This window comes from Sorex araneus, chromosome X (genome assembly GCF_027595985.1).
Source record: "Sorex araneus isolate mSorAra2 chromosome X, mSorAra2.pri, whole genome shotgun sequence".
Classification (NCBI taxonomy): Eukaryota; Metazoa; Chordata; class Mammalia; order Eulipotyphla; family Soricidae; genus Sorex; species Sorex araneus.
The window spans coordinates 267,552,444-267,564,392 of record NC_073313.1 but is presented as its reverse complement, the minus strand read 5'-3'; the positions used below and the strand labels follow the sequence as shown (position 1 = coordinate 267,564,392).

The window sequence follows — 11,949 nt, the reverse complement described above, 5'->3', positions numbered from 1 at the left end:
CACCGCTAGCTACCTGCTAGAGTGATGTATAATACATAAGGGCTCCCGTGATTAAAGCCCTTATGAATTCAATCAGAAATTCGCCGCTAACCACTATTTGCTCCGGTGCAAATTGGTGTGGGGTAACAAGCGCGTGAGATGGTTTGTTTCTTAACTGGTGGGAAATTTGCTGGTGATTTGGGGGTGGGTGGGGGCGTCGGGGCCTGTCTGAAGGAGAGGAAAGGGGGCACTGCAGGTGGGCTCGCGCGCGGGGCGGACACGCTCAGTCTCCGCGCGTGTCCGAGGGGTTCAGGCCTCGTCCCAGCCCCAACCCGACCCGCTCGCCCCTGACCCGGCCCGGCCCGGCCCAGCCCCGCTCCCTCCCCGGCCGCCCTCCCGGGCGTGGGGGGCTCACCGCCTTCTCCGCCTGGGGCACCTTCTTGTAGAAGGTCTTCTCCGTGTCTCCGATCCACACCACGGAGGGCTGGAACTCTCGGGCCACCTGGAGGGAGCAGGGAGGTCAGTGCCGGGGGCTGGACCCTGAGAACAGCAGGGCTGGACACTCCCAGGACGGCTCCATCTCCCGGGCACGGGGATGCGGTTCCAGCTCGGAGCCCGTGGGGTGGTCCCTGCCGTCCAGGCGGCCCCTCTGTGCCAAGGCGTGGAAGCAGAGCAGGGCCTGAGGCCGTCACGGCGTCTTCTCTGGCCTGGGCACTCACCACTCACGGCTGTCTCCCGGGAGAAGCACCGGCCCCGCGCCCACCCTGCGCCGCCCTGCACCCACCTGCTCTGCACCCACCTGTGCCCACCTGCTCTGCGCCCACCCGTGCCCACCTCGTGCCCACCCACGCCCGCCCCGTGCCCACCCTGTGTCCAACAAACGCCCACCCGTGCCCGCCCTCGTTGCTCCCGGCTGTGTGGCTGCATCTTTCAAGGCTTAGGTCTCCCCGGAGGGGGGCTCTGAGCCCCACCAGTTCGCCAAGACCCCTCGGCACATGAACCACGCTGGGACACGCTGGCCACCATCTGTGCCTTGTGGACAAGCGCAGAGCCACGCCACGTCCGGCTCCTGACCACGGCGCCCGCCCTGAGCTCTGGGCTGGTGTCAGCCCTCCTGAGGGCAGGGCCAGCGTGCGGCTCGGGGTGGGGGCGCTGGTCCCCAGCACCGAGTTCCCAAGACCCCCCCCAGGACCAAGGTGGGCTGCACTGGGCCTTGGCCTGGCCGCTGTCCCCCCGGACGGGCGGGCACTTCTTGTGAGAGGCCTCCCTGTCCTGAGCTGCAGAGCCGAGGACCCCCGGCCCACAGAGTGACCCCGAGCCCGACGGTGTGCGGGTGGTGACCGAGCACCGAGTGGCTGGCCAGGGGCAGGGTCCCGGCCTGGGACCCCCGGCACACTCGGGGTGCCCTGACCCAGCTCCTCCTGGGCTAGCCAGAGTCCCACCCCAGGGCACCCCCCGCCCAGGTGCAGTGACTCAGCCCGGGTCGCAGCGTGGAAAGTGCCAGAAGCCGGGAGCCTACAAGCTGGGGGGGGGCACTCGCCATCTCCCCCGAGCCCCCCACTCACTGCCCGCACTGGTGAACGCCCCTCTGCCCTGGTCACCTCCTGCCCCTCCGGCCGGCCAGCGGGGCCCGCTCCTGCCCCGATTGGCAATTTCATTAGTTTACGTGTCGGGGGGCGCTGGGAGGTTATTTAGGCGCCCACCGTCCAGGGCCCAGCAGGAGACTCGGGCTCTCGGGAGCACGACCAGGAGGAAAGCGACTCTACCTTCCGGCCTGGGCAGCCCCCGGCCACCCGGCCCCGCCCGCCTCCCCCTGCCGGGGAGGCTTCAGAGCCGGGAAACGGTACCCGAGGGAACAAAAGCAGAACCTGCCTCTCGGCCTGTAACGGTGAGCTGCAGCGCTGAAGCCCACCCCGCCCAGCTGGGCGCCCAGACACGGCTTCTCCAGGTGCCTCGTCCTCCTCGGGGATTGCAGGCAGGGCGCTGGGCATCAGACAGGGGCGTCTCGAGTCCGTCGTGCTTTTGGTTTTGGGCCACAGCAGGCAGAGCTCAGGGCTCACTCCCTGCTCTGTGCTCAGGGCTGACTCCCGGATCTGTGCTCAGGGCTCACCCCTGGTTCTGTGCTCAAGGATCACTCCCAGCTCTGTGCTCAGGGCTGACTCCCGGCTCTGTGCTCAGGGCTCACCCCTGGAGGGGCTCAGGGGAGCATACGGGGTGCCAGGGAGCAAGCCCGGGCTGTTGGCATGCAAGGCAGCGCCTGGCCTCCGGACTCGCTGTGCTTTTAAACACGGGACGGCCAGGGGCCCCTCCACGCCCACGGGTGCTCCCGAGGGGGCTCCTCACCCCATGGGGGGACCCTCCACCTCCTGCTTACAGCCCTGGGGGGACCCGACTGCCGGCCCTGGGGCACACGCTGGGTGCGTGACCGTCTCTCCGGCTGAGTGAGGCAGCTCGGAAGTGAAGGTCGGGGCTGGGCCCTTCCAGATGACAGGGGGGTCACCACCGCCCCGCTCCTCTGGCCACGCCCGCGGGCGACCAGTGCGGTTCCTTCCGCCCCTCCCGCCGAGTCTGAGCTGTGAAAACCCTTTTGCCAATTTGCTAATGAAAAATGGTTCCTTTGTTCTTCTCATCTGCATTTTGCTGTGACAGGCCTCGTGTAAATCACCCGCACGTAGTTTGAGGTCATGGACAATTAAATGTAATTAATTCATAATTGAACGCGCCTCGAGTGGGCCGGGCGCTTGGCAGGCATGGCCAGCAGGGGGCTCTTCGGCCCCGTCAAATGCCTCCGCCAGCGTGCGGGGACGAAGGCGCGTCCGCCCCTCCTGCCCTGGGGCCGCCGCTCAGGCCAGGAAGGGCCTGTCCTCTCCTGAGCACGCCGGGATCCGCTCGCCCGCGTTCTCCAGAGAAACCGTTAACCATGTGCCAGCCGCACGTGCTCTAGGCTGACAGCCCCGCAGAGAGCCCCGCTCGGGCCGGGCCCGTGAGCTGAGTTACTGGAGGGTCCACGAGGCCCCCCGAGCCTCCTGAGGTCTCCCCCAAAGGGCCTTAGTTTTTCTTGCCGAAAGTCCCCCAGCCCTAACAATCATCTTTCCAAATAAAAGGGGATTACCCGTGCTCCCATCCACCCACCCATCCTCACCTCTTCGCCCGGCTACCAGCCAGCCATCAAGTATCACCCACCCATCCACCATTCAATCATTCAATCCGGCATGATACTCATCAATCCATTCATGCACTCACTCACCCAAACATCTCCTCACCTGTCCTCTGAATCCATCCGTCACCTGCCCCACCCACGCACCCACCCGTCCACCATCCACCACCACCACCCACCCACACACACAACATCCACCCAACATTCACCACTCATACTTTACCATCTGTCATCCATGCGTTCACCATCCATCCTCCATCTATCCACCCATCATCTGACCACTCCATCCATTCTCCTTTCTCCACAATCCACTCACTGTATATCATCCATCTACCTACTATCCATCCATCCACCCATTTTCCATTCATCCTCCCAACATCCATCCATCCATCCGCCCAGCCATCCACCCATCCACCTAAACATCCATCCACCATCCGTTCACCCATCCATCCATCCATCCATCCATCCATCCATCCATCCATCCCTCCATCCATCATCTACTCCCCATCATCCCACGCATCCCTCACCCCCACCCCACCCCACCCATGGGTCTGCCACACATTTATGAACGCCATCGTTGTGCCAGTTCCCGTGCTGGGAGCCAGGTCCCTGTCCGAGGAGTGCGGAGTGTCTGTGAGGAGAGTCCCCAGGGTGGCCGGCGGCCAGCAGGGAGAGCGGCTGTGCTGGCGAGGGCTGCGGGTCGTTGGTGAGGGTCCGCTTTCTTGGGTCCCGTTTACACGCTGCTCGTGTGACAACATGCTGGTCTGTGACTCACTGTTCTCAAGTGACCTGTTAAGGTCTCTCCCCCGAGAAGATCTTTCTTCCTTCCTTCCTTCCTTCCTTCCTTCCTTCCTTCCTTTCTTTCTTTCCTTCTTTCTTTCTTCCTTCCTTCCTTCCTTTCTTTCTTTCTTTCTTTCTTTCTTTCTTTCTTTCTTTCTTTCTTTCTTTCTTTCTTTCTTTCTTTCTTTCTTTCTTTCTTTCTTTCTTTCGTCTTTTGGGTCACACCCAGCGATGCTCAGGGGTTACTCCTGGTTCTGCACTCAGGAATTATTCCTGGCGGTGCTCAGGGACCCTATGGGATGCTGGGAATCGAACCCGGGCCGGCCGTGTGCCAGGCGAACTCCCTCCCCGCTGTGCTATGGCTCCAGCCCCCTGCGAAGACCTTCCTACATGACTGCGGAGGTGCCACCGAGCGGCCCCCGGGGGTCTGCGGGACCAAGTGGACGGGCATCCCGAAGAGCACTCGAGACTTGGGCTAAATGCTGTGCACACAGGCAGGGTAGACCGAGGCAGCGGGGGAGAGGGAGGGGCCTGGAGGTGCGCTGGTTGTCCGTGTGGGGACCCCGGGGGGCTGCAGTCAGGGACAGGCGGACCCGCCTGGTCCCACGGGCTGTGCAAGGTGCCTCCAACCTCTGCACTTTGCCGGGAAACCGCCTCCTCCCCCTGCCCCCCCCGTGCCTGCTGCGGCCGTGCCAGCCTCCCGGGCTCCTTCCCCAGGCTCCTGGGGCTGAGGGTCCTGCGGGGCCTCTGGCAGTAGCATGTTCAGATCTCTTGCCAGCCACGGGCTCCATTTCTGCACTTTCCCCCTCGGGACACGCGTGTTCTCTCCCAACGAGTGCTGGCAGGACCCTCTTCAGCCGAGCCTGAGACGGGGAAGGCGGTTTGGGTGTCGGAACTCGGGGTCTGCACACGCAGGGGGTCAGGCAGCCCACTCTCCCCCACCCCACCCCCAAAGCCACCTTTCTGCCCAATAAAGACTTTTTGCTTTGGGGTCACTCCAGCCACGCTCAGGGCCCACTCCTGGCTCTGCACTCAGGAATCACTCCTGCTGGTGCTCGGGGGGCCCCAGGGGATGCCGGAGGTCGAACCCGGGCCAGCCCTGTGCAAGGCCAGCGCCCTCCCCGCTGGACCATCGCTCCCGCCCAGGGCGTCTCCCAGGGCTCCTCCAGCTGGTCCGAGGTGCCAGGAACAGGATGGTGTGACTCGCACTCGCGGCTCAGAAACCGGCCGACACACGGTGCCGAGTGGGCCCGGCCTCTCCCCTCTGGGCAGCCTCTCCCCTCAGGGACCAGCTCAGAGGCAGCAGGTGCCTCCCCCGGCCCCGGCCCCGGCCCCCGGCCCCTGCCCCGGGCGCCCAGCGCGGCCCCAGGCCCTGCCCTCGTCCGGCTGACGCCCAGCAGACACCTCTGGCACAAGGGCGGCTGCCATCGGCCGAGCACTGGGCGAAACGGGGGTTGGCGGACGATGGCCACTCCCAGGGCCTCTGTGTCTCTGGCCAGCAAGACGGACTCGGGACGGGGACACGGCGTGGGTGGCCTCGGGGCCTGAGCGTGTGACGCCCTCAAAGAGCACTCCTGTCACTGGCCCTGGCCCACAGTCGCCCCAGAAGCTGCTGAGCCGTCTGGGGGACAATTCCCTGGGCTTGTTGACAAGTGGCACAGGAGCCCCGTCCCCGTGAGAACCGTCGTGATACAGCCCCGGAGTCCGGCCCTCCGCACTCAGCCCAGCAGGACTGCTCCAGGGCTGGGGGCCTCAGTTTTCTCAGCAGCAGAATGGGAATCATCGTGGCGCCGATGATGGTGCCGTGTGTGAAGACGGAGGAATTAATCCGTCGAGACACACCCAGCAGGTCCGGGAGGCGGGTGTCAGGGGACCCTGCATGGCGGTGCCTCTGCCAACTGACCATGCTAAGAAAATGTGCAATTTGGAGCGAATGAATCAGTTCTTCTGGGCAAGAGGACGCGTTTCTGTGGCTTTTGCCGCCATCACGGGTGTCTCGATCTCGGGGCTGAGTGGGCGGAGATGCACGGCAGCTTCCGGCGCACCGTCCTCCCGGCTGCTCTCGGGTGTGTGTGTGCAGCGAGGGGGACGATGAGGGGCTCAGGGGAAGCACGGGAAGGTCTGGCCCAGAGCCTGCCCTCTGCAGACAGAGGGGCTCCCGGCTTCTCGTGGGGACCCGGGGCCTGTTTCTGGCCAATCCCCACGGCCGTCTGTGCGTCTGACCAATCCCCACGGCCGTCTGTGCGTCTGACCAATCCCCACGGCCGTCTGTGTGTCTGGTCAATCCCCATGGCCATCTGTGTGTCTGGTCAATCCCCACAGCCGTCTGTGTGTCTGATCACTGACCAATCCCCACGGCCATCTGTGTGTCTGGCCAATCCCCACGGCCGTCTGTGTGTCTGATCACTGATCAATCCCCACGGCCGTCTGTGTCTGATCACTGATCAATCCCCATGGCCGTCTGTGTGTCTGGCCAATCCCCACGGCCGTCTGTGTGTCTGACCAATCCCCACGGCCGTCTGTGTGTCTGGTCAATCCCCATGGCCATCTGTGTGTCTGGTCAATCCCCACAGCCGTCTGTGTGTCTGATCACTGACCAATCCCCACGGCCATCTGTGTGTCTGGCCAATCCCCACGGCCGTCTGTGTGTCTGATCACTGATCAATCCCCACGGCCGTCTGTGTCTGATCACTGATCAATCCCCATGGCCGTCTGTGTGTCTGGCCAATCCCCACGGCCGTCTGTGTGTCTGGTCTTCGCGGACCGAGAGCCACGATGAAGCAGGCAGAGACCCGGGACACAGGGGCCAGGACAAAGGTCAGTCAGAAAAAACCCCAAGGCACTGAAGCGAGCAGAGAAGCACCAGGAGGCACCACGGGAACATCAAGTCCCGGGACCCGGAGGGCAAGCGGGAGCCTGTGGACAGACGGACGGGGGGCTGGCAACAGGCAAGTGAAAGCCGTAAAAGTCGGCCAGTTTACACCTGGCACTGAAAGGCAAAATCAGAAATGCGCTAAAAGAAAGGAACAGAGTGAAACCAGCCTGGCGAGACGGAGTTACAGCAGACTGAAGAGGGCGGGAGACCGGGGCGGGTGAGGCAGGGGCAGACTCTGAGGGCAGAGCCGGGCACCTTGGGCTGCGGGGGGAGGGGAGAGAGCTGGCACCGCCCTCGGCTCCTAGACCAGAGGCAGAGGCTGGGGGTGAGGGCACCTGCCGTGTCCCCGAGGCCCCGAGTTCCGCTGGAGGCTGGGGTGACCCAAACACTGTAGGCCCCTCCCAGTGACCCCCTGGCCTGGTTGAACAAGCATTCCCCAAAGCAGCCCCTGGCCCCGCCAAACGCGTATGATCGCAGGTTCAGTGAGCCACAAGCAATCAAGTGCAAAAGACCAACAAAATGCCTCGATGCGCAAAGGTGGTCAAAGTCCAAGCCGGAGACAGTCTGTGCCCCTTTGGAGAACAGGGGCGCCCCGACACAGGACCTCAGCAGCTAGGATGTCTGATGACTTCATTGTTAACAGCGGGGGGAGGACAGAAAACAGCTGAAAGGGTGAGAGAAGATCTTGGGATTCCATACCCGGTGCAGATACTGTCACACACAGAGAAGCAGTGTAGGGGCCCTCAGGATCGCTGAAAGGACGCCTGGGCGGGGGCGGGGGCCTGCAGGTGTGACCTGGGCAGGGGCGTCTTGGAAGGGGGCAGCTGGGAGGGCACGGGCGGTGGGGGGGGCTCAACCTGGGCAGGGGCCGAGAGCAGAGCAGCAGGGGCGGGAGGGGCTGGCAGGGCGATTCTGCACTTCCCCGTAGTTTCTCTCTGGCCCAGACGTGACTGCGAGGCTGCACACGAGGTTGGCAACAGGACGCTTTGGTGCTTGGCAGAGCCCGAGACGGGCCCCACGGCCGACGTCCCCGCCGGACAGGACCCCTGGGCTATTCTCTTAGCAACGCCCCTTAACTTCTGTGACAGGAAGGAGGTCGTGTAGGGGGAACTATCTCCTGTCTTCTCTTCTGGGGGGTCGGAGGCTGGGAACACCCCGCGGAGCTCAGGGCTGATCCTGGTTCTGCTCAAGGTCCCTCCTGGAGGCTCTCAGGCGGGGAACCAGGGTCGCCTGGGCCCTAGGTAAGGGCACGGAGTTTGGGAGAAGAAGAAATTCTTTTTAAAGAAAGAAATGAACCACGGGGTTGGAGAGACAGTGCAGTGGGCAGGGCGCCTGCCCGGCACGTGGCTATCCAGGGCAGATCTGGGTCCCCGGAGCCCCGCCAGGGGTGACGGCAGAGCCAGGAGTCAGCCTGTGCACGGTCCAGTCTGGCCCAGAAGCAACAAAGAAAATAAGAGAAAAGAAAAGAAGAGAAAAGAAAAGAAAAGAAAGGAAAGGAAAAGAAAAGCAAGGAAAAGAAAAGAAAAGAAAAGAAAAGAAAAGAAAAGAAAAGAAAAGAAAAGAGAAAAGAGAAACGGGACAGAGGAGAAATGGCTGCAGGGCTTGGAGCCCTGACTCCGGAGAGCAGAAGCTGCTTTTGGGGTCAACGGGGCAAACGCCTCAACTAAGGCGTGTTCAGAGCAAGGGACTGGCCGCCACTGTCACCCGCACCAGCACATCCCCACCATCCTGGTCAGCACCAGCACCACCGTCACCATCCCCCCGCTGCCACACGCCTCCGCACCCCGGCATCCCTCGGGCAGAGTCTGCTGACCCTTCCCCATCACCATCCCCGCCTGGTGGTACCAGCGACCTGCAGCTTTGGACGCAGCTGGGCACTCGGCATGGCCAGTTCGACCTGCTCGTCCTGGGGCTCAGGGAGGTGTGACCGAGGGGCCCAGGGCCGTGTCCCCATCTCCCCGACACTCGCCGTGGCCAGGGGACGAAGTCACCCCCCGCCCCGTGCTGGGGGCAGCTGAGCTTCCTGCAGCCCCTCCCCCGACAGGAGCGGGGTGAGAAGGAGCTGGGCTGCCCCGCTAACGCCGGGTCCCGAGGGCAGTGACCATGGGCGTCCCCGGCGAGGCGAGGAGGGCGTCTGTGCCCAGAGCGCGGCGGCTTCTCGCACCCGGCACCCGGGACGCTGACCTGGGCAGGCGCGGCGCCGCCTACCTTGAAGACCAGGTGCAGCATCATCTGGAGGCCGGTCTTGCCCGGGTACTTGCCCGCGATGTTGGCGGCTGACAGGTTGAAGAGGTTGGCGCCGGTCTCCGTGCAGATGGCGTGCACCAGCATCTTCTTGCCCACCCCCGAGGGCCCGGCCAGCAGCAGCGACCTCACCAGGGGCGCCTTCTCGTGCACCGACGCCGAGCCTAGGGGGGCCGCCAGTCAGCGTGGCGGGGCAGGGCCCGGGGCGGGGCGGGGCCGGGGCTGTCTCCCACCCCAGGGGAGGGCTGGGGAGGGCCCTGGGCAGCGGCCTGGGGCTGGCTCCCCTCTTCGTCCCTCTGAGCACGTCCTGAACCTCGGTGGGGAGCATGGCCTTGGGGTCTGGAGGGTGGGGAGAGGACTGGGGAGGGGAGGGAGCACTGAGGGGGCTCTGGGCACTCGCGCTCCTGTCCTGGTGTCCAGCCCGCAGTGGCCGCTCAGGGCAGTGACCTCACGGGGTAGTGGCTCAGGCCTCAGGGCCCTTTCCCCTCCCTCCCCCACCCCTCCTCCCTCCTCGTCCCCTCTCTCCCTCTCCCTCTCCCCCTCCCTCTCCCTCCCTCTCCCCCCACCTCTCTCCTGTCCTGGCGGGGCCAGAGGGGCCCATGTGCGGGTGGGTCAGACCCCGGGTTGCGGCAGGCAGCAGGGCCTTTGCCACCTTTGCAGGACCTGGACCGAGGCAGGGCCGGGGACCTGTGCCCCGGGAGGCGGCTCCTCGCACCCCCCGGGGGTCCCGGCCCGGCGTTGACTGAGCAGGGTTTAATTTACTGCGTGGCCGGCCGAGGGTGCTCTACCCAGGCGCTGACCCCCTTCTGGGGCCGAGAGTCCAGCTGGGGGTCCCCACTGGCCTGCAGGAAGGGGGGATCCCAATGCGCAGGGCGAGAAGAGCAAGGGGAGGCGGGAGGGGGCGAGGAGGAAGGAACTGGGGCGGGCGTGTCCCTCGGGGTAGGCGCTCGCCGTGAGCGTGGCCCGACGGTCCCCAAGCTCCCCCCGCCCACGACTGACCCGCACCCAGGGCCGGGAGAGAGCCAGCCCCGAGCACGCCGGCCGCGCGGTACCTAGTGGCAGGACGCCGTACAGGGTGACGAGCTGCCTGACGTCCAGCACGGAGGGCATGGGCTCGACGGCCACCTGGCGCAGCGCCGTCCCCAGGTAGCAGTACTCGCCTGCGAGAGAGGGGACAGCGGGCAGCAGGGGGACGCGGGGCGGACAGCAGTCAGTGCCCGAGCCCCGGGCTGAGCCCTGGGCCGGCAGGGGGGCGATGGCCGCAGACGCTGGGCACCGGCCCCCAGAGATGGGGACGGGGGGTGGGGTGGGCGCCACCTCGGAAGGGAGCGGGCGCGTGTGGCTCGGGGTAAACAGAAACATCCCCGTGCAGGCCGAGCTCATCTCCACTCTATCATTTTTAAGGATTACCAGAGGAATAATGCGGAGATAAATCTCCCCAGGTTTAATTAGGAGGCATCAAAGGCCTTAATTGTAGCGAGTCATAAATCTGAGGTATTATTTTCCGACTAATTTAGATAAGGTCACCAGGAAAATTAGTTTGGCGTCTCCATTTGTCAGGGGGCTGGGCAGGCGGGCGGGGCGCCGGGCCGGGCCCTGAGTCCGCAGGGCGGGTTCGCGCCGGCCCGGTACCCCGTCCGGTTCGCTTCTTCTGTGGGGATGCCCTGTGGGGCGGGCGAGGGGCTGCCGGCCTGTCTGTCTGTCTGTCTGTCTGTCTGTCTGAAACAGAGTCAGCCGGACTCGGGCCGCTGTGAGAGGCCGGGACTAGCCGCAGCTCTAAGGGGGTCTCGAGGGCCCGGGGGCGTCAGCGCTGAGCCCGGGGGAGGGGGAGCCCCACTCTGATGGGGGTCGCGCCCCAAAGTCCACCCCACGTTGGGAGAAGGGGACAGTGGCCGGGACGGTGGGCCTGGGCGGCGGGAGAGACCGGGCAGTGGCTCCGGCAAGCAGGTCACGACCTGGACAGCGGTCAGTGTGTCTGGACAGCGGGGAGAGCACAGCCCACCGCGGGGGCTCCAGAGGGGACGGGCACGGTGCCCCACGCTCCTGCCCATGAAGCCCACCCCCTTCTGGGGGGCCCTGAGGCTGGGGGCGTGGGTGCTGCCCCCCTCGGCTCGGGGCACACTGGGGCTCCAGGGGCTCTGCCGGCCCCAGCACGTCCTGATGGCTCGGCAGAAGCTGGGGGTCCCTGCACGGTGACTCAGCGGCCGGGAAGTGGCGGGGAAGTGACCAAGGGTCTCTGGTGTCCCGCGGAGGGACCAGGACAGCTCAGGCCACTTGCTCCCGGTGCTGGCCAGGGCCGGCTCGCCAATGGGGCAGGGGGGGGAGCCCCAAGCTGGGCTTTGGCGGCTCTGCAGGGCACGTGCCGCACCCCTGCACCCACATTCACACCCCTGCTGGGCCTCTGCACCCAGCCAGGCCCAGCACCAGAGAGTTCAAGACTGAGAAAGCGGTTTCAGGTGCCGAGTCTGGGCAGGGGTCGGTGCTGGGGGCTGGGAGGGGGCGAGGAGCCACAGGGGTGGGGGTGAGGGATGTCCTGAGTGACCAGACACTGTCCCTCCCTTCCCCAGTCGCCCTGCCCTCCCCCGCACCCCTGGGGTGCTCACAGAGCCTCCCCCATCAGACCCGCAGGGGCCTGGGGCCGAGGGCTGACCCCAGGCTCCCTGGTCCCCAGGGGCCACCTCGGGGCTGTGGCCGGTGCCCAGCTGGACGGGACCCGGGTGGAGGCAGGACGCCCTCGGAGCACGGCGGGGGCTCTGGGCGCAGACACGGGGTGGGCTACGGACCCTCCTCTCAGCTCGGCACGGTTCTGAGTGTGAAGAATGAGCACTGCCAGCGGGCAGCTTCGGGGAGGGGGTGTCGGTGGTCGTGCTGGACCCTCGGGGGATCCCGACAGCTGCTCCAGAGCCAGGCGGGC

At 65.4% G+C, this 11,949-nt stretch overlaps 1 protein-coding gene across 1 annotated transcript in view; it reads right to left on the bottom strand.

The window, feature by feature from the left end:
- Positions 1 to 11,949, bottom strand: part of IQCA1 (IQ motif containing with AAA domain 1) — an 88,256-nt gene that overhangs the window by 3,558 nt on the left and 72,749 nt on the right. The window contains exons 14-16 of the mRNA XM_004610895.2: positions 10,088 to 10,195; positions 9,000 to 9,199; positions 382 to 481 (exon numbers count right to left, since the gene is read on the bottom strand). Of these exons, the coding sequence (XP_004610952.2) occupies positions 382 to 481; positions 9,000 to 9,199; positions 10,088 to 10,195 (408 nt within the window). The remainder of the gene's footprint in view (positions 1 to 381; positions 482 to 8,999; positions 9,200 to 10,087; positions 10,196 to 11,949) is intronic.